The 25,091-nt window shown below is 40.7% G+C and overlaps 1 protein-coding gene across 3 annotated transcripts in view; it reads left to right on the forward strand.

Annotated features, from left to right (window-relative positions):
- The window catches only part of ZC4H2 (zinc finger C4H2-type containing), a 36,264-nt gene extending 11,506 nt beyond the window's left edge, over window positions 1–24,758 (forward strand). The window contains exons 1-5 of one of the 3 annotated variants that reach the window (XM_007450735.1): window positions 8,122–8,147; window positions 17,688–17,859; window positions 19,447–19,619; window positions 20,490–20,652; window positions 23,295–23,408. In XM_007450735.1, the coding sequence (XP_007450797.1) occupies window positions 17,704–17,859; window positions 19,447–19,619; window positions 20,490–20,652; window positions 23,295–23,408 (606 nt within the window). In that variant the 5' untranslated portion in view covers window positions 8,122–8,147; window positions 17,688–17,703. Of the gene's footprint in view, window positions 1–8,121; window positions 8,148–17,687; window positions 17,860–19,446; window positions 19,620–20,489; window positions 20,653–23,294 lie in introns of those variants that run through there. The other 2 variants (XM_007450733.1, XM_007450734.1) reach the window with 2 other exon arrangements.
- Window positions 24,759–25,091: the final 333 nt, after the last annotated feature.

Below are 25,091 nucleotides of genomic sequence, written 5' to 3' on the forward strand. Positions count from 1 at the left end.
TCCCTACACGTTGCGAACTTTCAAAGATGCAAACCTGTGTTCACATGTCCAATCATGTAAATTAGTTCACGTGTCTGACGTGCATTGTTATGTGGACGCATCTTCTACAAGTGGTTGTACTTTTGTGTACTTCACTGTACAGTACTATATAGAGCACAGTAGTAAGTATCTTTATTTCAAGCCCAGGATGTCCAGAAGCATAAAAGCAGCAGTGATGCACTGATACTGCTAAGAAGCACCAAACGTTGTACTGTAGTACTGTACTTTTCAAGGTACTGTACTGTAAGATTAAAAATGTTTATTTTTTGTGTTTGTTTTCTATATATTATTTGTGTGAACAGTATTATAAACCTATTACAGTACTTTTCTATATAGCCAATTGTGTTAGTTGGGTACCTAGGCTAACTTTGTTGGACTTACGAACAGACTGAACTTACAAACGTGCTCTTGAAATGGAACTTGTTCATATGTAGGGGACTTACTGTACAATTCAATGACTCTTAGTAAATGTACAGAGTTGTGCAACTATCACCACAATACAATTTTAGAACATCCCCAGCATCCCCAAAAGAGCCCTTATGCCCAGTATCAGTCCATCTCTCTTCCCACACACAGGCCTAGGCAACCAGTAATATATATTCTCTCTCTATAGATTTGCCTTTTCAGGACATTGCACATAATTTAACACATTGTGTTTTAGGCTCATACACATTGTACCATATATCAGTATTTCTTTCCTTTTTATTGGCAAACAGTATTCCATTGTATGGATATACTGCATTTTGTTTATTCACTCACCACATGAACATTGGGGTTGTTTCCACCTTTTGGCTGTTATGAATGCTGCTCTGAACATTTACATATAAGTCTTTGTGTGGAAGTATATTTTCCTTTCTCCTGGTTAGATTCCTAGAGTGAAATTTCTGGGTCATATGACAAGCATGTGTATAACTTTTTAAAATAATGCAAAACTGTTCTCCAAGTTGGTTGTGCCAATTTCCATCCCCAGAAGCAGAGTATGAATGTTCCAATTTCTAATCCTGTTGAACATCTTCATGCATTTATTTGCCACCCATCTATCTTCTTTGGTGAAGCGTCTATTCAAACCTTTTGCTCATTTTTCAGTTGGGTTATATATTTACTTATTGTGAAATTTGAGTGTTCCTTATGTATTCAGGATACAAGGCCTTCAAAAGATACATGTTTTGCAAAGATGTTCTCCCAGTTTGCAACTTGTCTTTTCATTTTCTTAAGAGTGTCTTTTGAATTGCAGAAGTTTTTTATGTTGATAAAGAAGTCTTACTCATCAGTATTATTTTTTTTATGGATTGTGATTTTTGTATCACATAAAGAAAAACCTTGCCTAAGCCAAAGTCACAAAGATTTTCTTCCAGAAATTTTAAGTTTTACATGAAGGCCTATAATCCATTTTCACTTAATTTCTGTATATGATGCAAAGTATAGGTTGAAGATTTTTGCTTGTTTTTGCATGTAGATATCCAGTTGTTTCAGGACCATTTGGTGAAAAAGCCATTCTTTCTCCACAGCATTGCCTTTGTATCACTGTAAAAAAAAATCAGCTTTCCATATATTTGTGGGTTTATTACAAGACTCTCTGTTCTGCTCCATAGGTCTATTTGTGTATCTTTATGCCTATACTTCACTGTTTTGATTACTACAGCTTTAAAATAATTATATAAACAGGGGTTGTAAGTTCTCCAACTTTGCTATTCTTCTTGAGAGTTGTTTTGGCTACTCTAGGCCCTTTGCATTTCTATGTGAATTTTAGGTTTCACTTATCAATTTCTACAAAAATGCCTGCTGAGATTTTGATAGTATTTCCAAGGTACCACACTGCATTTAGACAGCTTTCTTTTGAATAGTGTTAGCATGGTGTATCTTTTCACCTTTACTTGTTCCCTTATATTTAAAGTGGGATTCTTATAGGCAGTACACAGTTTGGTTTGTTTGTTTGTTTGCTTGTTTTTTCCAATCTGGCAATCTGCTTTTTAATTGAGGGTGTTTAGACTATTTATATTTAATGTGCCTGTTGATATGGTTAGGTTGAGATCTACCACCTTTTTGTTTTCCATTTATCTCATCTGTTTTTTGTTCCCATTCCCCTCCCTTTATGCCTTCTTTTGGATTAAGTATATTTTATGGTCCCATTTGATCTATTTTTCTGACTTATTAGATATTATTCTTGTTTTTATTATTTTAGTAGTTGCTTTAGAGTCTATAATATACATCTTTACTTGTCACAGTTTATCTTCAAGTGATCTCATACTACTGCAGATATAGTATAAGAAACTTACAGCACTGTAGTTTTATTTCTCCCTTTCTGCCCTCTGTGCTATTACACTGATGCACTTCTTGGTTTAAACTGTTGGTTATCTTTTTAATGAATTTAAATAATAAGAAAAAGAGTCATTATATTTTTCCATGTTTGATGCTCTATATTCCTGTGCTAAAATTTTCCTTCTGCTTGAAGAGCATACTGTAACATTTATCATAGAGCAGGTTTGCTGGTGATGTAGCATCCCAACTTTTCTATGTCTCAGAAAGTCTTTATTTCACCTTTGTTTTTTTTTGTTTGTTTGTTTGTTTGTTTGCGATACTTAGGCTTCTCACTGCTGTGGCCTAACCCGTTGCGGAGCACAGGCTCTGGACGCTCAGGCCCAGCGCCCGTGGCTCAAGGGCCCAGCCACTCCATGGCATGTGGGATCCTCCCGGACTGGGGCATGAACCCACGTCCCCTGCATCAGCAGGCAGACTCTCAACCACGGCACCACCAGGGAAGCCCTCACCTTTGTTTTTAAAAGTTATTTTCAATGTGTAAAGAATTCTATATTGGCAGAGGTTTTTTCTTTTCTTTTTTTCCCAGTCCTATAAAAATAATATACCACTGTCATTTTGCTTCGATCCTACTTCTTTCCTCTTGGGTAGCATGCCTTTTTTCCTTGGGCTGCTGTTAAGATTTTCTCTTTATCATTGGTTTTGAGCAATTTCATTGTGATATGACTTGGTGTAGTTTTCTTCCTGCTTCCCATGCTTGAGATTTGTTGAACATTTTGGATCAGTGCATGTATAGTTTTCATCAAATTTGAAACATTTTCAGTTATTAATTTTTCAAATATTTTTCTTTTCTTCCTCCTCCTTCATCTCCAGTTACATGTACTTTTAGCCACTGGAAGTTGTCCCACAGTTTGCTGATGCTGTTTATTTTTTTGACCATTTTTCTCTGTATATTTCATTTGGGAAACTTTCTATTGGTATGTCTTCATGTTCATTAATCTCTCCTTTATTGTCCAAATTAACTAATGTAATTTTCACCTCAGACATTGTAGTTTTCATCTCTAGATATTTTATTTGGGTATTTTTCATCTCTCCCACAACTGTACTTAATGTGGCCAGTATTTCCTCAAGCTTTCTGAACATATGAAATGCATTTATAATAACTACTTGTAACCTTGGCTACTAGTTCTATCAACCATGTCATTTCTTGGTCAGTTTTGATTTTTATTCTCAACATTGTGTATTGCATTCTTCCTGCTTCAAATTGCACACCTGGCAAGGTTTGGTTGGATGCCAGACATTTTCAAATTTACCTTGTTGACTGCATATTTTTGCATTGCTATAAATATTCTTGAGCTTCCTTATGGCATGCCATTAAGACACTTGGAATGTGTTTTATCCTTCTGGGCCTTGCTTTACAGCTTAGTTAAGTGGGACCATATCAGCATTTAGTGTAGAGCTCATTTTCCTCATTACTGATCCAGAACTTGTCTTTGTATTCTAATGCTATACAAATTGTGAATATTTTCTACCTTGGCTGTTTGGAACAGTCACTATATTCAGCCCTTTGTGGACTCTGATCACTGTTTCCTCTAATCATTTGAGGTGTTTCTTTCCTTGGCTTCGGGTAGTTAGTTTCCTTACACACATGTGCTGATCAATAATTCAGTGAGTACTTGAGGGGGAGCCTCTGAAAATTGTAAGCATTCTCTCTCTACACAGGTCTCCCCTCTCCAAAACTCTTTCCAGGTTTCTTGGCTTCTCCAGACTCATATCTCCATTTCCTCAATTGAGGGAGATGGCCAGGTTCTGTCTCAGTTCCCCGTCCCTGTCTTGCAGTCTAGAATATTTCTCTAGGCAGTAGGATGGGGCAATCTTAAGGCTCATCTAAGCTTTTCCATCTCTCAGAGATCACTGACCTTACTTGCCTGATGTCCAATGACTTGAGCACCATTCTTTTTTCATATATTTTGTCTTGGTGTTTTTGTTTGTTTTGCTTTTAGTTATTTTCCACAGGTGGGTAAATCTGGTCCCTGTTACTCTATCTTGCCTAGAGTGGAAGTGAAATTTATTCCCCAAATTTGGTTTTAAAGGACCAGATTTCACCATTTAATAGACACATATTTTATATTTTAAAAATCTAAAGTCAGGATGTGTCTTAAATACAATTCTACCTTACAACTGCCATTGGCCAACAGGGAATTGTGTTATTGTTCATGCATGAGCACATGCAAACTTGACCATGGCTGTTCATATTATCATCCCTTCAATTGAATTATGTGCATAATTATCACTGTATGTGTTGAGTTTAATTGCCATTTAAAGTATCTTCAAAAAGATTTCATCATGGTTTTCCCTTGAAATAAAAAGTTACTGTGTATGAGAAATGACTCAGACTAGAAAAGTCTGATTAAAATAGTGTCTTAAATCAGTCTACCAGAGCTCTTTCAAAAACTATTAAATGAACATTTAAATTAAAAGAAAACATTTTGTCATAATATAATAGGTAGCATTTTTCTCTTAGTAGTCCATAAGATAATGTGTACCCTATGTCCAATGGCATTTTAGATTCAATTAAATACAGTAGCCAATTAACTGGGATGTTTATTGGTAAAGCTAATCCAACTTGCTTCCAAATTCACAGTGGTTAAAACAAGACAGAAGTTCATTTCCCTCTCACACTATCAGTCTGGGAACAAGCGACCTGTGGTTTGTGTGGTTATTCCGTGTTGGGGACTCAGGCTCTTTTTATATTGTTGCTTCACCATGTGCAGGGTGTAGCCTTCATCTACAGGGTTGAAGATGGCTTGATGTTGTATGTACATGTTTGGCAGTGGGAAGAGGGCAAAGGAGAAGTGAATGGCACACTCCTTCCCTTTAGGGTCACAGCCTAGACGTTGCACATATCACATGTGTTTTCATCCCACTGGCCAGAACATTGTCACATGGCCACAAACAGCTGCAAAGGAGAGAGGGAAATACAGCCCTTAGTCAAGGTGTCACATGCCCAGGTGAAAATCAGAGGTTCTATTATTATGGAGGGAGGGGGAATGAATAAGGTGGGGGGGGGACAAGGAGCATCTGATCTGTGTTCTCTGTGACCCTAGGGTTTTCAAATTGTTGGAGCTGCCTATAGAAGAAATGGATTGTCTAGAGAAATAGTGAGAGCTCTGTGACTAAGTTGTTCAAGGAAGGCCTAATTGAACACTTGGAAGTGATGTTATAGAAAGCACTTAAGCAGTGGTTGGCAAAGGGACGATAGATGCCTTCGAAGGTCCCTCCCAGCCTGGAGAGTCACATGTGCTCAGGTCCTACCCACATTGGTCTGTGAGTCCCACTGGCTGTATGTGAATCACTTGTCTGCTGTCTGTGCCAAGGGTTTGGCTTCACTAAAAATGCCCAAATACATACAGAGAGCTCCAGATAAAATTCTATTTAACTCCCAGAGATCAGGGATGGGGCATGGGGGTGGGCAGAGCAGCAATAACTAGTCAAAGCTCTTAATCAGATCTCGATGGTGGTAAGATAGAGCTGCTGGGTGAGTCAGGCAGAGGTTGTTTAAGAGAGAAATGAGACCAGCTCAGGGTCCATTCTGTTACAGGTCTCCAGTTGGGGCATCCCCTAAGCTTCCCCATTGCTCCTCCTTTCTGAGTACAAGCACAGATAACAGGTGCCCTCATGCACTACTGGTGGGAGTGTGAAATGATGTAGCCATCTTGCACAGCAAATTGGCACTGCTTACATGAAATAAGAACACACGTTACCTGTGCACCAGATTTCCCACTCCTGGGATATAGCCCCCTAAATTTACTCAGACAGGTACAAGAATATTCATCAAAGTATTGTTTGTGCAGGGGGGATATAGAAGCAAAGTGAGAGTTTATCCTTGGAAGGGTGGACAGGTAAAATGTGGTGGATGACCACACTTAGAAGCAAGGAATCCTGGATCTTAACATCAGAGTGCCATGTGAAAACTATATGTTATCATTAGTCTATACCGTGTGTGTGCATGTGTGTGCGTGTGTGTGTTTGTCTGTGTTTGTTCACGCACGCGTGCGCCCAGGCACGCGTGTATTAGTCAGCTTATTCTGCCGCAAAGCAATAACACTTTCTGGGTGGCTTAAATAGGAGATATTTATTTTCTCACAATTCTGGAGGCTAGAGAATTATGATATAGATACCAGAAATTTTGATTTCTGGTAAGGGCTCTCTTCCTGTCTTGTAGATGGCTGCTTCCTCCCCGTGTCCTCATTTGGCCATTCCTCTGGTCTTGTGTGGAGACAGAAAGAGTTCATGTGTCCCTTCCTCTACTTATAAGGACGTCAGTACAACCAGATTAAGGCTCTACTGTGATGACCTCATTTAACCTTACACCTCCCTAAAATTCTCTCTCCAAATATTTTGGAGATTAACCTTATACCTCCCTGAAAGTTCCCTCAAAGTAATTGGAAGTATTTTGGGGGTTAGGGCTTGAACATATGCATATTAGGGGACTCAATGCATTCCATAACATTCCTCCCTATGCCTCCCACCAAATTCATGTCTTTCTCACATGCAAAATTCATTCATCCCTTCCCAACAGCCCCAAATGTCTTAATGCACTCCAGAACCTATGTCCAGTCAAAAGTCTCATCTAAATATCACCTAATTTAGGTTTGGATGAGACTTGAGTTATGATTCGTCCAAAGGGCAAAATTCCTTTCCAGCTGTGAAACCAGACAAATGATCTGCTTCCCAAGTATAGTAATAGGACAAGCATAGGACAGACATTCCCTTTTGAAAAGGGAGAAACCAGAAAGAAGAGAGGGGTGATAGATCCCAAGAAAGTGCAAAACTTAGCAAGGCAAATTTCATTAGATTTTTCAGGCTGGAGAATAATCTTTGGCTGGATGCTTTGGGCAGTATCACCCCCACCCTCACAGCCCTTTGTTGTTGCCTTTCTCCTGAGGCACTAGTCAGGGGAAGCCTGCCCTACTGAAACTGAGGAGGCAACAGCCTTGCCCCCAGGGCCTGTTAGGTCTAGACTCAATGGTGGGAATGGCAGCCCTACTGAAACTGAGGAGGCAACAGCCTTGCCCCCAGGGCCTGTTAGGTCTAGACCCAATGGTGGGAATGGCAGCCCTGATGATCTCTTAATCACCTTTGGTGTCATTCTTTCCTTTACTTGAAGGATGAAGCATGTTTGCAGCTAAGTAACTCTATTGTCCTGCCTTGTAGATTCCAAAAAACTTTCCTTTATTTCATCCTCCCTCTGCTCCCCTTGGTCCATGCTGACAGTGTCTGTGCTTGTATAATCCCATCTCTGTTCCTGACTTCTGCTGAGATACCTAATTAAAAGAATGAGTAATCTCCTCAAGGAGTGGTTTTCTAGCCACATCCTTGGTGTTCTCTCCAGAAGATGATTTATATTTTTTGCAATATGGATAGAATGAGAATTTTTCAAATCTTCAAGTTCTGGTTCATCTTGCTTAATGATTCTTCTGATTTCTCTCTCTCCTCTTGCATTTTACTATAAGCAGCTGAGCTTCACATTCACCACTTTGCGTAAAAATCTCCTCAGCCAAATATCTAATTTCATTGCTCACAGGCTCTACCTTCCACAGAACACTAGAACAAAATTCAGCCAAATTCTTTGCCACTTTATAATAAGGATCACCTTTTCTCCAGTTTCTAATGACATGTTCCTCTTTTCTCTTTGAGACCTCACCAGGAGCATCGTTAATGTCCATGTTTCTACCAACAGTCACTTCAATGCAATATAGGCTCTTTCTAGCATGCGCCTGAAACCTCTCCCAGCCTCTACTCCTCATCTAGTTCCAAATACACTTCCACATTTTTAGGTTTTTATTAAAGTAGTACCCCACTTCATGGTACCAAAATCTGTGTTAATCTGCTCAGTCTTCCACAACAAAATACCACAGACTGGGTGGCTTAAACAACAGACATTTCTTTTCTCACAGTTCTGGAGGCTAGAAGTCCATGGTCAAAGTGCAAGAAAATTTGCTTTCTTGTGAGGGCCCTCTTCCTGGCTTATAGTCAGCTGCCTTCTTGCTATGTCTTCACATGGCCTTTCCTCTGTGCATGTAGAGACAGAGAGGAGGCAACCTCTGGTGTGTCTTCTTCTTCTTCAAAGGGCACCAGTCCAATTGGATTAGGGTCCCACATTTATGACCTCATTTAACCTTAATTACCTCTCTAAAGGCCCCCCTCTAAACACACTCACATTGGGGATTAGGGCTTCAACATATGAATTTTGGAGGGACATGATTCAGTCCATAACGCTCACACTCTCTAGATCTCTCTCTCTCTCTCTCTCTCTCTCTCTCTCTCACACACACACACACACACACACACACAAACACACACACACACACACACACACACACTCTTTCCCTCTCCCTCTCCCTCTTCCTCTCCTTAACATACATCAATAATTTACCGTTTAGAAGAGCACATGCAACACAATAAATAGGCATTAAGTAGTTTTGAATGGTTGCCTATGTGGGGCGTAAATGGTGTAGGAAATGGGGATAAAAGGGAAGGAAGGCATAAGGAAGGAAGGAAGAGGAATTACACAACAGAGAGGCCTTATCTACAGAGAAAAAAGAGGGTGAAATTTAAAAATATTTGAAATAATGGCTGAAGACTCCCCAGATTTGTCAAGAGATATACGCCAAGTGATTCAAAGAGGATAGACTCCTAGAAATCCACACCAAGACACATCATGGTTAATGTCTGAAAACTAGGGGCAAAGAATGCCTTAAACAAGTCAAAGAGAAATTACACCTTACCTATAGGTGAAAATAGTTTGAATGACAGTGAATTTCTCATCAGAAAATATAGAGGCCAGAAGGAAGTGGCACAAGATTTTTCAAGTCCTGAAAGAAGAGAACTATCAACCGCAAATACTACATGTAGCAAAAATATCCACCAAGAATGAGGAATAAATTAAGACATTCTCAGATGAAGAAAACTAAGAGAATCTGTCACCAGCAGATCCACCCTAAAATAATAATAGCTAAAGGAATCTTTCCTAAAAGAAGACAACATGGAATATCAGGAAGGAAGAAAAACCAAGAGAAAGAGTAAAAATATAGTTAAAATACAGTACATTTTCCTTCTCCTGTTTAGTTTTCTAAATCATTTCTGATGGTGGAAGCAGTAATATGGTTCTGTACAAACATAACTCTTAGGTAGGAGAAATATTTCAGATAGTTATATTATAAATGGTGGAGGGTAAAGGGGGCATAAAGGGAGGTAATGTTTCTACTCTTCACTCACCCTAATAAAAAGATGACACAGAAGACTATGATAAATTATGAAATATAATACCTAGAGCAACCACTGAAAAAACTATAGAAAGAGATACACTTAAACACAGTATAGGTAAAATGTAATTCCAAAACACATTCAATTAAAGATAGGAAGGCAGCAAAAAGGAAACAGAGAATCGAATAAGAGAGAGATCAAATAGTAAACAAAAATTAAATGATACACTTAAGTTCTAACTTATCAATAAGTACACCAGATATAAATGGCCTAAATACTGCAATCCAAATACTGATCAGCCAAGATGATTAAAACATATGACCCGTCTATGTGCTGTCTACAAGAATCTCACTTCAAATATAAAGATATAGGTATGTTGAAATAATGAAAGAAGATATACCATGGAAACATTAATCCAAGGAAAGCAGGAATCGATATATTAATATCAGATAAGGTCGACTTCAGAGCAAAGGAAATTTCTAGGTACAGAGAGGTACATTATATAATGACAAAAGTGTCAGTCTGCCAAGAAGACCTAGCAGTCTTAAATGGGTATACACCAACAACAGAACTGTAAAATATGAGAGGCAAATCTGACAGAACAAAAGGAAGAAATAGACAAAGCCACAATTATAGCTGGGGTCTTTAACATATGTCTATCATTTGATGGAACTAGACAGAAAATCAGCAAGGGTATAGAGCTCCACAACACCATCAGTGACAGGATCTAACTAACATTTAGAGAACATTCCACCCAACAACAGGATACACATACTTTTCAAGTGTCCATGGAATATATACCAATATAGATAGACCATATTCTGGGATACAAAAAAAAAATGCTTAACAAATTTAAAAGACAGGAAATACAGTGTATTCTCTGACATTAATAAAGTCAAACTAGAAATCAAGAAGTCAGAAAAAATACCAGGAAAAAGATAATAATAAAAAAAATTCTAAAATAACGCATGTTTCAAAGATGAAGTCTCAAGGGAAATAAAAATACGTTGAACTGAGTGAAAATGAAAATGAAACATATCAAAATGAAAAATGAACATATCAAAATGGGATGATGCAGAAGCAGTGGTGAGAGGGAAATTTTTAGCACCAATGTTTCCTTTAAACGGAGGAAATGCCTCTAATTAATAATCTAAGCTCCTACCTCAAGAAACTAGAAAAGAAGAGCAAAATAAAACCGAGGCAAGCAGAAAACAGGAAATAATAGAGATAAGAGCAGATATTGATGATTAAAAACAGAAAGAAAAGTAGAGAAATCAATGAAACAGAAAGCTTAATGTTTGAAAAAATACATAAAATTGAAAAACCTCTAGCAACCCTAACAAAGAAAAAAGAGAGAAGACACAAATTACAGACATCAGGAGTGAAACAGAAAATGTCACTACCAACCCCACAGACTTCAAAAGAATAGCAAAGGAATACTATGAACAATTTCTACTCGTGTAAATTAAACAAGTTACATGAAATGGACCGATTCTCAAAAAACACTACCACAACTCACCTGATATAAAATAGATAATTTGAATAACCCTGAAACTATTTAGAAAATTAAATTTATAAAGTAACAACCCCCAAAACCAGAACCTCCATGCCCATTTGGTTTCACTGGAGAATTCTAACAAATGGTTAAAGAGAATTAACCCCATTTCTTAACAGTCTCTCCAAAAAGCAGAAGTGGAAAGAACACATCTCCATTTATTTTATGAAGCCCTTAATACCCTGAAACAATTTCAGGCAAAGACAATACAAGAAAATTATAAATTAATATCCTTCATGATTATAGATGTAAAAATCGTTATCAAAGTATTAGCAAACAGAATTTGACAATATATTAAAAAAAGAATTGACACCATGACCAAGAGGGTTTTATTCCAGAGATGCAAGGTTAGTTTGTTATTCAAAAATCAAACAATATTATTTATCATATCAAAAGGCTAAAGAAGAGAAATCGCATGATTATGTCAATTAATACAGATAAAGCACTTGACAAAAGTCAGCACATCTTTATGATAAAATCTCTTTTAAAAACTAGGAATGGGGGTGGGGGGACTTTCTCAACTTGATGAGGTACATCTACAAATACCCTTCAGCTAGCTAACAATACACTTACTTGTCAAAGAATGAATGCTGTCCTACGTAGATCATGAGCAAGGCAAGGATGTCCACTCTCAGCACTGCTAGTCCATATAGCACTAGAGGTTTTAGGCAGGACAATTAGGCAAGAAAGTAAATGAAAGGCGTACAAGATGGAAAGGAAGAAATAAAACTGTTTTTGTTTGCAGATAACATGATTTGTCTATGTAGGGAATCCTGATAAATCAAAAACAAAACAAAAAACCAAAAAACTCCTACATCTAATACGTGAGTCAGCAAGATTGCAGAATGTAAGATCAGCATTAAAAACAAATAGCAATATGCATGTGGAAACTATAATTACAAAACATGAAACCACTTACAAGCACTCAGAAACATGAAATACCTAAGTGAAACGAAGATTTAACAAAAGATGTATAGGACTTTTATGCTGAAAACTACAAAATGCTAATAAAACAAATCAAAGGAGATCTAAATAGAGAGAGACACTGTATCCAGGGTTTGGAAGATGAGTCAGTATAGTAAAGATGCCAATCCTCCCAAACTGATGTACAAATTTAATTAAATTCCCATCAAAATGCCAGAAAGATTTTTGGTAGGTATAGACAAAATTATTCTAAAATTTATATGGCAAGGCAAAAGAATTAGAATGGCCAAAAGTATTTTGAGATATAAAAATAAATGGGAGAAATTGCTCTTCCTGATTTCAAAGCTTATTATATAGCTACAGTGATTAAGATTGTGTGATACTGACAAAGGGACAGACACATAGGTAATTGGAACAAAATTGAGAATCCAGAAATTGACCCACACAGTATGGCCAACTGATTTTTGACAGAGGTGCAAAAGTAATCTGACAAAGGAAGGACAGTCTTTATAACAAACGGTACTGAAGCAATTGCATATCCATAAGCAAAAAAAAAAAAAAAAAAATCTCAACCTAAACCTCAAACTTTGTACGAAAGTTAACTCAGAGTGGATTGTAGACATAAATGTAACTATAAAACTTTCTGAAGATAACATAGGAGAAAATTTGCAGACCTTAGAGCTTAGTGAAGACTCTTAGACATGACACCAGAGCATTATCCATAATATATATATATATATATATATATATATATATATATATATATATAATGAAGTCCTATATATATATATATATTGGACTTCATCAAAAAAACAGTTTTAAATGTTCTGCTAAGGACTTGGTTAAGAGGATGAAAAGAAAAACTAATAAATGGGAGAAAATATTTGCAAACCTCATATCTGACAAAGCACTCATATCTAGGACACATAAAGAGTTCTCAGTACTCAGCCCTGAGCAAACAAACAGTCCAATGGGCCAAAGACATGCACAGACATTTTTTGGAAAAGGACATACAGATGGCAAATAAGTACATGAGAAGATGTTCAGTATCACTGGCCACTAGGGAAATGCAAATTAAGATCACTTTGAGGTATCACCATATACCTTTTAAAACAGTTCAAGCAAAATGGCTGGCCACATAGAGGAACTAGATCACTCATACATTGTTGGCGGGCATGTGAAATGGTACAGCCGCTCTGGGAAACAGTTTGGCAGTTTCTCAAAAAACTAAGCATGGGGCTTCCCTGGTGGCGCAGTAGTTGGGAGTCCGCCTGCCGATGCAGAGGACGCGGGTTCGTGCCCCGGTCCGGGAGGATCCCACGTGCCGTGGAGTGGCTGGGCCCTTGAGCCACGGGTGCTGGGCCTGCACGTCCGGAGCCTGTGCTCCGCAACGGGTTAGACCACAGTAGTGAGAGGCCCGCGTACCGCAAAAAACAAAAAACAAAAAACTAAGCATGCAATTACCATACAAACCAGCAATTGCAGTCTTGGTCATTTATCCTAGAGAAATGAAAACTTACGGTCACACTAAAACTCGTAGTTGGATATTCATAGCAGCTTTATTCATAATCGCCAAAAACTGGAATCAGCCCAGATGTCCTTCAGTGGACATTGTTTAGAATCGTCAGTGCATGGTGATAATAAAGAGCAGGCCAACTTTAATTGGTTCTATTTTTTTTTTTTTTAATTCTCTGCACACAATGCACCTCTTTATTTTCCGCACCTGAGGTGGACTGCTCTCACTGCCCGGCCCTTGGTAAACCACTGCTGAGAGGTAACAGTGGTTCCGTCAAAGGCTGCAGTGACACCGCTGTCGCTCCACTAAAACATGGGCCGGGCTCCCCGCCAGCCCCTGAGAAACTGACTTTAGAAATAGCAGTAAATAGAGGCTATTTCTGAACTCCATCTTCATAACTCTGCTTCCTTCTCATAACGAGGAGTCTTAGCCCTTCTGCTCCTTAGTCAGGGTCCCTAGTCCTTGCCATTTCTTGCCACAGTGGACAATAGGAAAAGGCTCCAAAACACCTTGGATTGTGGCCTCCCTGGCCCTCATACCCAAAGGATAAAGCTGCCATTTTGCTGGTGACAGCCCTCCTCCCGAAGGAGAGGAAATACCACGGTGATTTTGAGGAAGCCTTTGTGCCTTTGATTTTCCAGTTCCAGGCAGCACTTTAACTGTGACCCCACCAGGTGAAAACCTTTGGTTTATTTTGACTTAATCTGGGATTGCAGTGTCCCCTGCACGACAACATGGGGTTGTCTATAAGCAGAATTGGACATGGATGGAGGAGGGAGGATTAGATAAAAGGCACTCATCCAAGCAGGGAAAGATGTACTATGTTGATTTCTATGAAGTGTCAGTGAGAGAGACCTCTCACCCCTGATTTCATTTAGTAGTAGTCGCTAGCATCTTAACTGAATTGATTACAAATTAGGAAGTCTTGGGCCAGCCCTATAAAATGCCATTATTCATACTGACATTACGAGGTGACTTATGTTAATGATTATTATTATAGTCTTAATAAGTGGTAATATACCTTGCTACTCATGCTAGTACATGTGCACACATGCATGTGCACACACACACACACACACACACATTATACACGCATCCTACCCATTGTAGGCTCTTTATAACAAAATTTAAACCACTGTGCTAGAGGAGATAACCATAGCAGAAGAGTTGGGCAGTGTGGGGAGGGATAGGTACTATCATTTGTTGACTGCTCACCACGTGCCACATACTCTGCTTGGGGACTTTACATGTCTTTGCTCATTTAGCCCTCAGCAAAGAACCTGTAAGGTAAGTGCTATTATTATTCCTGTGTTACTGATGAAGAGGTCAGGGCTGAGAGAAGTGAAAAGAGATAATCCGATTATGCCACTCTCCTGCTGCTTAAAGTTCTACAATGATTCCCCCTTCTCCTGAAGATAAAAGTACTCGCTCCTCATCTCAATCTCCAGGCTGTGTTCTGGCAACTTCCCTAGTTTCATCTCAGACAGCCCCCACCACACACACACACACACACACACACACACGCACACACACACGCACATGCACACGCACACACGCACACACGCACACACACACACCACTTGCAGTAGGTGTTCCAGCCACACTGACCTTTTCTCAGTTCCTCTAATGTGCCACATTCTTTTCTGTTCTAGGGCCATTGCAAATAGTATTCTCTCTGCCTGGACTGCTCTCCTCTATGTCTACCTGCTACCCACCATCTACCTCCGACCCATTCTCCAGGTCTTAGCTTAGATGTCACATTCTCAGTTTCTCAGGGGAGCTTCCTGTGACAGCCCCCTTGACTACAGTGTCCCTCAGACTATGTTAGAACCCTTTGATGTGCCCGTCCATTGCATTCTGCATTTCATCCATATTACTTATCACTTAGTTTTACATGTGTTCAGGGTCTATTTTCCTCATTAGATGAAGATTCCTGTCCACAGGCTGTCCTGTCCTCTGCTCTATCTCTAGCACCTAGTACAGTGGCTGGCACATGATAAATGTTCCATAAGTATTTGTTGAATGAATGTATCTTCAAGCCTTCTATAATTGGTGCATAATCAGTGCTCAATGAATATAATTAAACTGTAAATATAGTTGTTATTCTTATTGCCCAAGGGCAAATAGCTAGTCAGGGGCAGAACCAGGAATTATACCCACGTCTGAATCTAAAGCCCACTTTCCTTTCAAATTATGGCTCTGCCTGCAGAAACGGGTTCTAGGCCTAGCACTGCCACAAACTGGCTGTATGAATCAGGGTGAGACACTATATCACACTGAATCTCAGTTTTCCCATCTGTAAATTGGGGTAGGGATAGGTGAAGTTTAGATTGCACTGTATGCAATCTAGAGGAAGAGAATAGAAGTCTAGATGGGAGGGGGCTCTAAGTAGTGGATTAACTGACCAGTACAAATCACTATCATCCCTCTGCAAGGCAGTTGAACAGGTATACCGAGAACCCTCAATATGTTTACACCCCTTAGTCTGGGTAGCCCCAGTCAGGCAGTGTGGAGTAGTGGGTGGTGTTAGAGAGCCCTGGGTTCAAATCACAATATCCCATTTACTGCAACTTACCATCCTGAACTCCCAATTTCCTTCTTTACAGATGGGATAATAACACCCATCCTTTTAACATTTTCTAAGGTAAAAGCAATATAATAACTTGAAAAGAAAATTTTGAATATTGAAAGAAAAATTTCACCTGTCATCCTACCCACCTTACGTAATTCTTTCTGTGGTTCTGTGCCATTGAGGGCCACCTCTTGAGGCAGGAGCCACAGGCAATGCTGAAGAAAGGAGAGAGAATGAACACAGAAGCAGGCTGAGGTCAGAGGCCAGAGGCCAGGGTGTGGAGCAAGAGTAACCATGGGATGGGCTGGGGCAGAGGAGACAGCCAGCTATTGAGGCAGAATAAAGGAGATGCCTAATCTGAGTAATGGATGATGGCTAGACAGAACCTGAGAACCAGAGAGTAGAGAGTGAGTGGGAGGGCATCAGTGTGCCCTAGAGGGGCTTCCTTCCAAAGTTTTGTGGCTCTCTCACTTAGGCAGGCTTCAGTGTTCTCAAAGATCCTTGAAACTGTACTCTTACCAATTCCTTTTGTTTAGTCACATGCATGTGTATTTTGAAATTGCAATCCTAGTGTATATACCTTTTCATGGAGTATCTTCAACATTTTCCATGTCACAAGTCTTCATAATGATTCCTTTTAGTGGCTGCCAAATATTCCAATTTTGCCCATAGACCAGAAAGCATATCCCTGTGTATTAACTTTTTGCTTCCTTGACTTATTTCCTTAGAATAAATTGCTAGGTGTGGGATTATTGAGCCAGAGGGTATGCAATTGGGATTTAACAACCAGAAACAGGTTTTATGCTTTCTAGGAAAAGAAATGAGCTGCAGTTCTTCCCGTCTCCTGCCTCTTCTGGAACTGATGAGGGGACCCTATAGAGCTGTGCGGTCCAATATGAGAGCCATTATCCCCATGTGGCTGTTTAAACTTAATTTTAATCAATTGATTAAAATTAAATAAAATTCAAAATTCAGTTCCTCGGTTGCACTAGCCATATTTTGAATGCTCAGTAGCTTCATGTGCCTAGTGGCTACTGTATTAGAAAGCATAGATACAGAAAATTTCCATCATTGTAGAAAATTTATTGGATAGTGCTGCTCTAGAGTTTCTCAAGAGGTCATGGTTGGCATCTTGGGTGGGAGTTATTTGTGATGTGGGACTTTCCTGTGCATTGAGAGGCTGTTTAGCATTTCTGGCCCATATCCACTAAATGCCAGTAGTGCTCTCCCTTGAATAAATCTAACAGCTAAAACCTGCCCCACGTTTGCAAATGCTCCATCAAGGAACAAAATCATCCCCATTCAAGACCCACTGAGCTTTTAGCTTAGAAGAAAGAATCTCCTGCCTTTGTGGGAACAGCTTCAGGCTGCCTCTGCCTGAAGAGAGGGAAGCTTAGAAAGATGGCTTAACAAGATAGCCCTGGCTCAGGGCCTAACTCTGTACTCCATTTCTCTAACTCTGTACTCCATTTCCCTAACTCTGTACTCCATTTCCCTTTTCCTGCCTTCTCCTGCCTTCTCCTGCTGGTCTGTTTCCTCCTTTGGGGGAATGGCAGGAACAAGACCCTGCAGATGGAAAAGATCAAGACCCGTTTGAAGGCTGAGTTTGAGGCCCTTGAATCAGAGGAGAGGCACCTGAAGGAATACAAGCAGGAGATGGACCTCCTGCTACAGGAGAAAATGGCCCATGTGGAGGAACTCCGACTGATCCACGCTGATATCAATGTGGTATGTGGCTGGCTGCCTGAAGCCTATTTCTGGGCCCTTTGAGGGGGAATAGGCAGTGGTGAGTGCTGTGGACTCTCCTTGAGATGTGGCTGTGGCCAATTTGGGGGAGCAGGCATCAGGCTATGGTGAAATGGAAGAATCCAGGAGTTCTGAGATCCAGCCCTGGCTCTGTCACTGATCGACTGTATACCACTGGACAAGTTCCTTCTCTCGGGGCCTCATTTTCCTTTTCTGTACCATGACAGGGATTCAGTCACCTTTGAGGTCTCACTCAGCACTGATGTGCTCTCATTCTGGGGGTCTAGAAGTTGAGAGCTAGCCTTGGGGAAAAGCAGAGCAGGCAGATGCCTTGGGGATCTAACTTAAATTTAGGGCTCCAAAGCTTCCAGCTAAGCCAAACAAACCATCTCTACCAGCCTACCCAACTGGGGCTCCCTCATTACAGTCTCTCTTTTGGAGACCCTTGGAATGTGGGGAATTAACTGCCTGCTATGGTGATAAATCCCCCACTTTATAGAGTTATTAATGCAGAGTCTGAATGATCACCTGTCTGGGCTGCAGTATTGGTGATTCCTTCACCAGGAGGGAGGTTGGAGGTGCTGACCTGTAAGGCCCTTTCCAACCCTTAGAGCCTATGATAATGAGATTTTTTTTTTTTTAATCACGTTTGAAGGAGCTAAGTTTCTATTCTTGGGAAACTCATTTCTGTGGCAATATCTACTTCCTGATATTGCCAGGCCTAGGGTCTTAAAGGAAATATGAATGCAATTTGGACAGTAGCTACCTGGGATTTTCTGTGTCACAAGATCACAGGATATCAGGGTCTCATGAGGAGTTGGCAGTTCTGCTGCCAGCTAACTAAGGATAGAGAAATAAACAAGGTATTAGTCACAGAGGGGCTGAAAATCTGGGCCAGTGGATCTCCAACTTGAACATGCCTCATGAGTCACCTAGAGGACCTGTTAAAACACAGATTGTTGGACTTCACTGCAGAATTTCTGATTGCTTATACCTGGGGTGGTGCCTGAGAATTTACATTCCTAATGAGTTCCCAGCTGATGCTGATGCTGCTGGTCTGGTAACTGCATTTTGGGAACCACTGACCTAGGAGAAAAGCCACTGGCCTGGGAGGCAGAAGCCCTGAGTCTTTATGTAGTCTTTGCCCCTAGGAAGCATTTCTCTGAGGAAGTTATTTCTTCTCTCTGAGTCTCAATTCTCTGATCTGTAAAATGGTGGTGGGGTGCACTACATGAACTCTAAGGGCCATTCCAGCTCTAAGATGCTATATTTGAATAATAACTACCACTAATTGAGCCTTTACTCTGTGTTAGCCCCTGTACTGAGCGCTTATATGAATTCAATTGTTGAATCTTCACCAAGATTATATGAGGTAGGTATGAATTTTACCACCATTATACAGATGAAAAAACTGAGGCTTGACAAGAGTCACATAGAATACATAGTGGGTTGAGGACTTGATCACAGATTGGTTTGGCTCTGGAGCCTGTGCTATTATCCACTCAGCTGTACAGCCTCGCTTAGAACCTTGGAGTCTTTTCTCTGTGCTTGCCTCACTCTGTGTTCCAGATGGAAAACACCATCAAACAGTCTGAGAATGACCTAAACAAGCTGCTAGAGTCTACCCGGCGGCTACATGATGAGTATAAGCCGCTGAAGGAACATGTGGATGCCCTGCGCATGACTCTGGGCCTGCAGAGGCTCCCTGACCTGTGTGAAGAGGAGGAGAAGCTCTCCTTGGAGTAAGCTGCCTGCAACATACACCACACACACACACACACACACACACACACACACACACGTATATACACACACACGTATATATACACACATAAAGCCTGGTCTGAAAGTCAGGGTACCCAGTCCTAGCCCCAGTCCTGTCAGTGGCCGACTCATTGCATGACCTTGGGTAAGTCTCTGTGTTGGGCTGTTAGATGATTAGACTAGAATTACTAGATGGCTTTTAAAGTTCCTTGTGCAATTTTGACAATACAAGACTATGTCTATGACTCTTTGTGTGTGTATGCGTCTGTGACTCTTAATAGGTCACTTTCCAAGTCTAGGTCTAGAAGGGGTGTCCAGAAACCTTGAAAACACAGAAGGGTGAGCTTTCATGGCCTCCAGAGGTTAGCCTGGAACTTTATCTTAAGACCCAGAGTTAAGAACTAGGCTTACTTTACAGAGACACAGAGCTCATTTCAGTAGAAGGAATACAAGGGAACATACTTCCTTAAGGTAGAGCAGGCTGCCTGTGGAAGTGGTGAGCTGCTTATTCCTAGAGGTATGCCAGCAGAGGCCTGAGGACACTTAATAGGAATGCTGCAAAGGAACATGGGATGGAGGGCAGACAAATGCCCTTTGAGGACTTGGCTAGCCTTGGGATTTTTTTTATTTTTCTGGGCCTGTCAGAGCCAAGGAGCAGGAGGAGTACCCTTCCCAACACACAGTGGGCCTGGTACCCAGGGAAAATAGCCTTGTGCTGGAGAGGGTGCAGGAACTTCCTACAGTGAGCCACAGCCCAACCCCCTTCGTTCTGTAGCATGGAGTCCTTAAGAGGGGCAAGGTTCTCCTTGCTTTCAGAATGATCCAGCTAATGTCTCTCATCTCCAAAGTTACTTTGAGAAGCAGAAAGCAGAGTGGCAGACGGAGCCTCAGGAGCCCCCAATCCCTGAATCCTTGGCCGCCGCAGCCGCTGCCGCCCAACAACTCCAAGTGGCTAGGAAGCAGGACACTCGGCAGACAGCCACCTTCAGGCAGCAGCCCCCACCTATGAAGGTGAGTGAGCTGGGTATGGACTGTGGAGGAAGCAAGGTATCCTCAAGCCGCCCCATGGAAGGTTGGGTCTGGGGCTTTGGCCTTACTTATTTGGGGTCTTCCTAAAACAGCCTTTGCTTGGGACACAGAGGAAGGGGTGGTGTGTATGTGTGCTATAGTAGAGCCACTGGTTTTGTTGCCTCATATTCCCAGAGAGGTTAGAATGCAGGGAGATTGGCAGGCTCTGCTAAAGTATAGTTTTCAGAAAGTTAGAAACGTGACTCGGACAAATATATAGTGAACGTGTGTCATTAACAAGGGAGCCAGCAGCATTACAAAGCTGGTTCCAGAAGCATTAGAGGAACAGATAACTATATAGTCAAGAAAGGAAAGGAATGCCAAAATAAGTTTGCAATGTTAAATCCAGAACTGGTTAATGTCCTACAGGAAAATAAAACTGTAATCTTTGGGATTACCTTTTCTTTGTAACAAAAATAATTTGCATCTCTACTGGGCTAAAACCATTTGTGCCTTATCAACATTAAGTCACAGCATCTGGGCCCTGATCAACAGTAAATAGTCAAATAGTATACTATTTAATGGAAAAGTATTTATAGTCAGTGGAACAGAATAGAGAGCCCAGAAATAAACCCACTCACCTATGTTCAATTAATCTTCGACAAAGGAGGCAAGAATATACAATGGAGACAAGAAAGTCTCTTCAGCAAGTGGTATTGGGAAAGCTGGACAGCTGCATGTAAATCAATGAAGTTAGAACACTCCCTCACACCATACTCAAAAGTAAGCTCAAAACAGCTTAAAGACTTAAATGTAAGACACGATACCATACAATTCCTAGAAGAGAACACAGGCAAAACATTCTCTGACATAACTTGTACCAGTGTTTTCTTAGGTCAGTCTCCCAAGGCAATAGAAATAAAAGCAAAAGTAAACAAATGGGACCTATTCAAACTTATAAGCTTTTGCACAGCAAAGGAAACCATAAACAAAAATGAAAAGCCAACCTAAGGAATGGGAGGAAATATTTGCAAATGATGCGACCAACAAGGACTTGATTCCCAAAATATAAACACAGCTCATACAACTCAATAACACAAACACAAACAATCCCATCAAAGAATGGGCAGAGGACCTCAATAGACATTTCTCCAAAGAAGACACACAGATGGCCAATAGGCACATGAACAGATGCTCAGCATCACTAATTGTTGGAGAAATGCAAATCAAAACTGCAATGAGGTATCACCTCACACTGGTCAGAATGGCCATCGTTAAAAATTCTACAAATAACAAATGCTGGAGAGGGTGTGGAGAAAAGGGAACCCTCCTACACTGTTGGCAGGAACGTAAATTGGTGCAGCCACTATGGAGAACAGTATGGGAGTTCCTTAAAAGACTAAAATTTGAGTCACCATATGATCCTGCAATCCCACTCCTAGGCACATATCCAGGGGAAAACTCTAATTCAAAAAGATACATGCACCCCAATGTTCATAGCAGTACTATTTACAATAGCCAAGACATGGAAGCAACCTAAATGTCCATTGACAGATGAACGGATAAAGATGATGTGGTACATATATACAATGGAATACTACTCAGCCATATAAAAGAATGAAATAATGCCATTTGCAGCATGCATGGGCCTAGAGATTATCATACTAAGTGAAGTAAGTCAGACCGAGAAAGACAAATACCGTATGATATCATTTATATGTGAAATATAAAATATGATACAAATGAACTTATTTACAAAACAGAAACAGACTCACAGACATAGAAAACAAACTTATGGTTACCAAAGGGGAAAGGGGGTGGGACGGGGTAAATTAGGCTTTTGGGATTAGCAGATACAGACTACTGTGTATAAAATAGATAAACAACAGGGTCCTACTGTATAGCACAGGGAACTATATTCAATATCCTGTAATAAACCATAACAGAAAAGAATATCTATCTATCTATCTATCTATCTATCTATCTATCATCTATATCATTTTGCTGTATACCAGAAGCTAACACAACATTTTAAACCAACTATACTTCAATTTTTTAAATAAGTAGTAAATAGTCAAGCAAAGAGACATTCTCCTAGAGCAAGGGTCAGCAAACCAGAACCCATAGGCCAAGTGTGACCTGCTCCCTGTTTTTGTAAATAAAGTTTTATTGGCCCCTACACATGCCTGCTTGTTTATGTATTGTCTATAGCTTCTTTTATGTAAGACAGTTAGAGCTGAGTAGTTGCAACTAAAATCATATGACCTGAAAAGAAAGTCCAAAATATTTACTATCTTGGCCTTTACAGAAAAAGTTTATTGATACCTGTCCTAGAGAATTAAATAATCCTTGAGTGAGCCTGTTAGACCATGCTCCAGTATAATGCTTAATGAATATGCAATTCACATTTTGCCTTATTGCCAAATTTTGGATATTTTGCCTCAGTACCCCTCTTTGACTCTCACTCCCTTATATCCTTTGCATCCCTTACATCCAGCACAGATCTTGCTACTTGGGACTCACTACTTGAGTCTTGCTCCTTCCTGTTGGGAAATCGCAATTGCTTGTGGGGGCCCCTGGGAAAGATGAGCCATGGCCTAGAAGAATCTGACCACTAACTTGCTTTGTCTTGTGCCCCCCACCAGGCCTGCTTGTCATGTCACCAACAAATTCACCGGAATGCACCTATATGCCCTCTGTGCAAAGCCAAGAGTCGGTCCAGGAACCCCAAAAAGCCAAAACGGAAGCAGGATGAATGAAAAGAGGGAGAACACTTAGAGCTCTGCTGCTCATAACCCCTCCCCTTGGCCAGAGTGATTGATGTCTCCATGTGAAACAACCCTTCCCCACCTCTACAAAGTCTCCTATTTAATGTGATGGAAGCACAACCTCTCTCTCACTTTGCTCTTATTTCTTTTTGCTCTTGGAGTTTCTGGTTTAGGAAGAGATGTGGTTCAGGTGCTAATGACAGTTGTGTCTAAAGATCCCTTCTCTCTCACCCACATTTCAACCCCTGCCCTTGTTTGGAGCTAAGGGAAGGGCGGAAGTCCCAGATGTGATTCTCTGTCTCTTGTGCCTGAGGCCTGGGGCCCAAGGCCTGAGGGCCTGGGGAGACCCATATCTTGTTTCAGGTGAAGGCTCCAGTGTGCCCCCTCCCTGTACTTTTGCCTTAGGCTCTGAAGGGACAACAGTCTTCTTGCTGGACTTTTCAATAGGCTTGGTGCATTTATCTGCCCCACCCGCAACCTCATCTCATCCTCAAGGCCAGGAGGTAGCTTGGACAAGCTCTCCTTTTTCATATTCATTTGGGAGGCCTGGCTGTTATTATTGAGCTCACCACCCCACTACCTGGCAGTTTCCCAGATATATTAAAGTTCTCAGGTACCAGGCTATGTGTCTGGGGATCCTAAAATCTGTGGGCTTTTCTCCCATAATAAACCCTAGCTTTTGAAAATCAGTAGCAGATGTTCCCCACAGTGAAATCAGGGAGCCAGACCCACTCCACAAGTCCTGCCTAACTCGTTGCCTCTAAGTCATTGGTCTGAGGGCTCTGCTATCGGGGGCTGCCTTAGGCTGGAGAGGCCCCAGGCTGACATTTGTGTTGACTTTTGTTCAAAACCATTACTCTGGCCCTTACTCAAATGGTATATCTTAGAGGTCAGAGTAGTGGGTTGAGATTCAAGTGAATGCCAATCACTTTACACATGCAGGTAGGTGGGACTTCTACTCCAGTCTCTCTTCTCTAAGGCAGCCTCAGCTCAGGTCAGCTTTTGGCCACCCCTTTTCCTGTGGATTGTGCAGGTGGATTTCCCTCTCAAAAGAAAAGGCACCAGGCTCCCCAAGCCCTACAGCTCTTCCCTCCTCCAAAGCCACATCTCTAGTCAAGTCACTCTCAAACTTAAGGGACAGGGATGGGGGCTGGCTGACTGAAAAAGTGTTAGCTCCTGGCTGGGGAGGGGCAATATTTTTCCTTCCTTTCTTAGCTGTAGTTTTAAGTTGCTACAGTGTCTGTGTGTTCATAATATATAAAAGGTTCCTCTGCTCTTTGAAAGTAAGAGCGTTATGTCTGTACAAATCCTTTTAAATAAACATTTGTTCATTGGAGTAAATGCTGACTCAGTGCCTACAAGTACCAGGTAACAGAAAAGATGTAATGCCCTATTTTTATAATAATTTCCACGTATTCAGTGCCTACTCTGTGTCAAGTCTCTATGCAAGATGCTTTATATAGATGATTGTATTTGGTTTTCAAAACAACCTTTCAAGCTAAGTATTCTTATTGCCATTTTACAAAAATGTAAACTGAAGCTCAGAGAAGTTAAATAACTTGTACAGAGTTAAACAGACAGATAGTAAGAGAAGTATCAGGATTTGAACACAGATTTGTCTGGTACCAGAGTCCATTTTTTTTCCTACTTTTTCTCCATGATCACTTTTTTAAG

Source organism: Lipotes vexillifer, unplaced genomic scaffold (genome assembly GCF_000442215.2).
Source record: "Lipotes vexillifer unplaced genomic scaffold, Lipotes_vexillifer_v1.1 scaffold2016, whole genome shotgun sequence".
Lineage (NCBI taxonomy): Eukaryota > Metazoa > Chordata > Mammalia > Artiodactyla > Lipotidae > Lipotes > Lipotes vexillifer.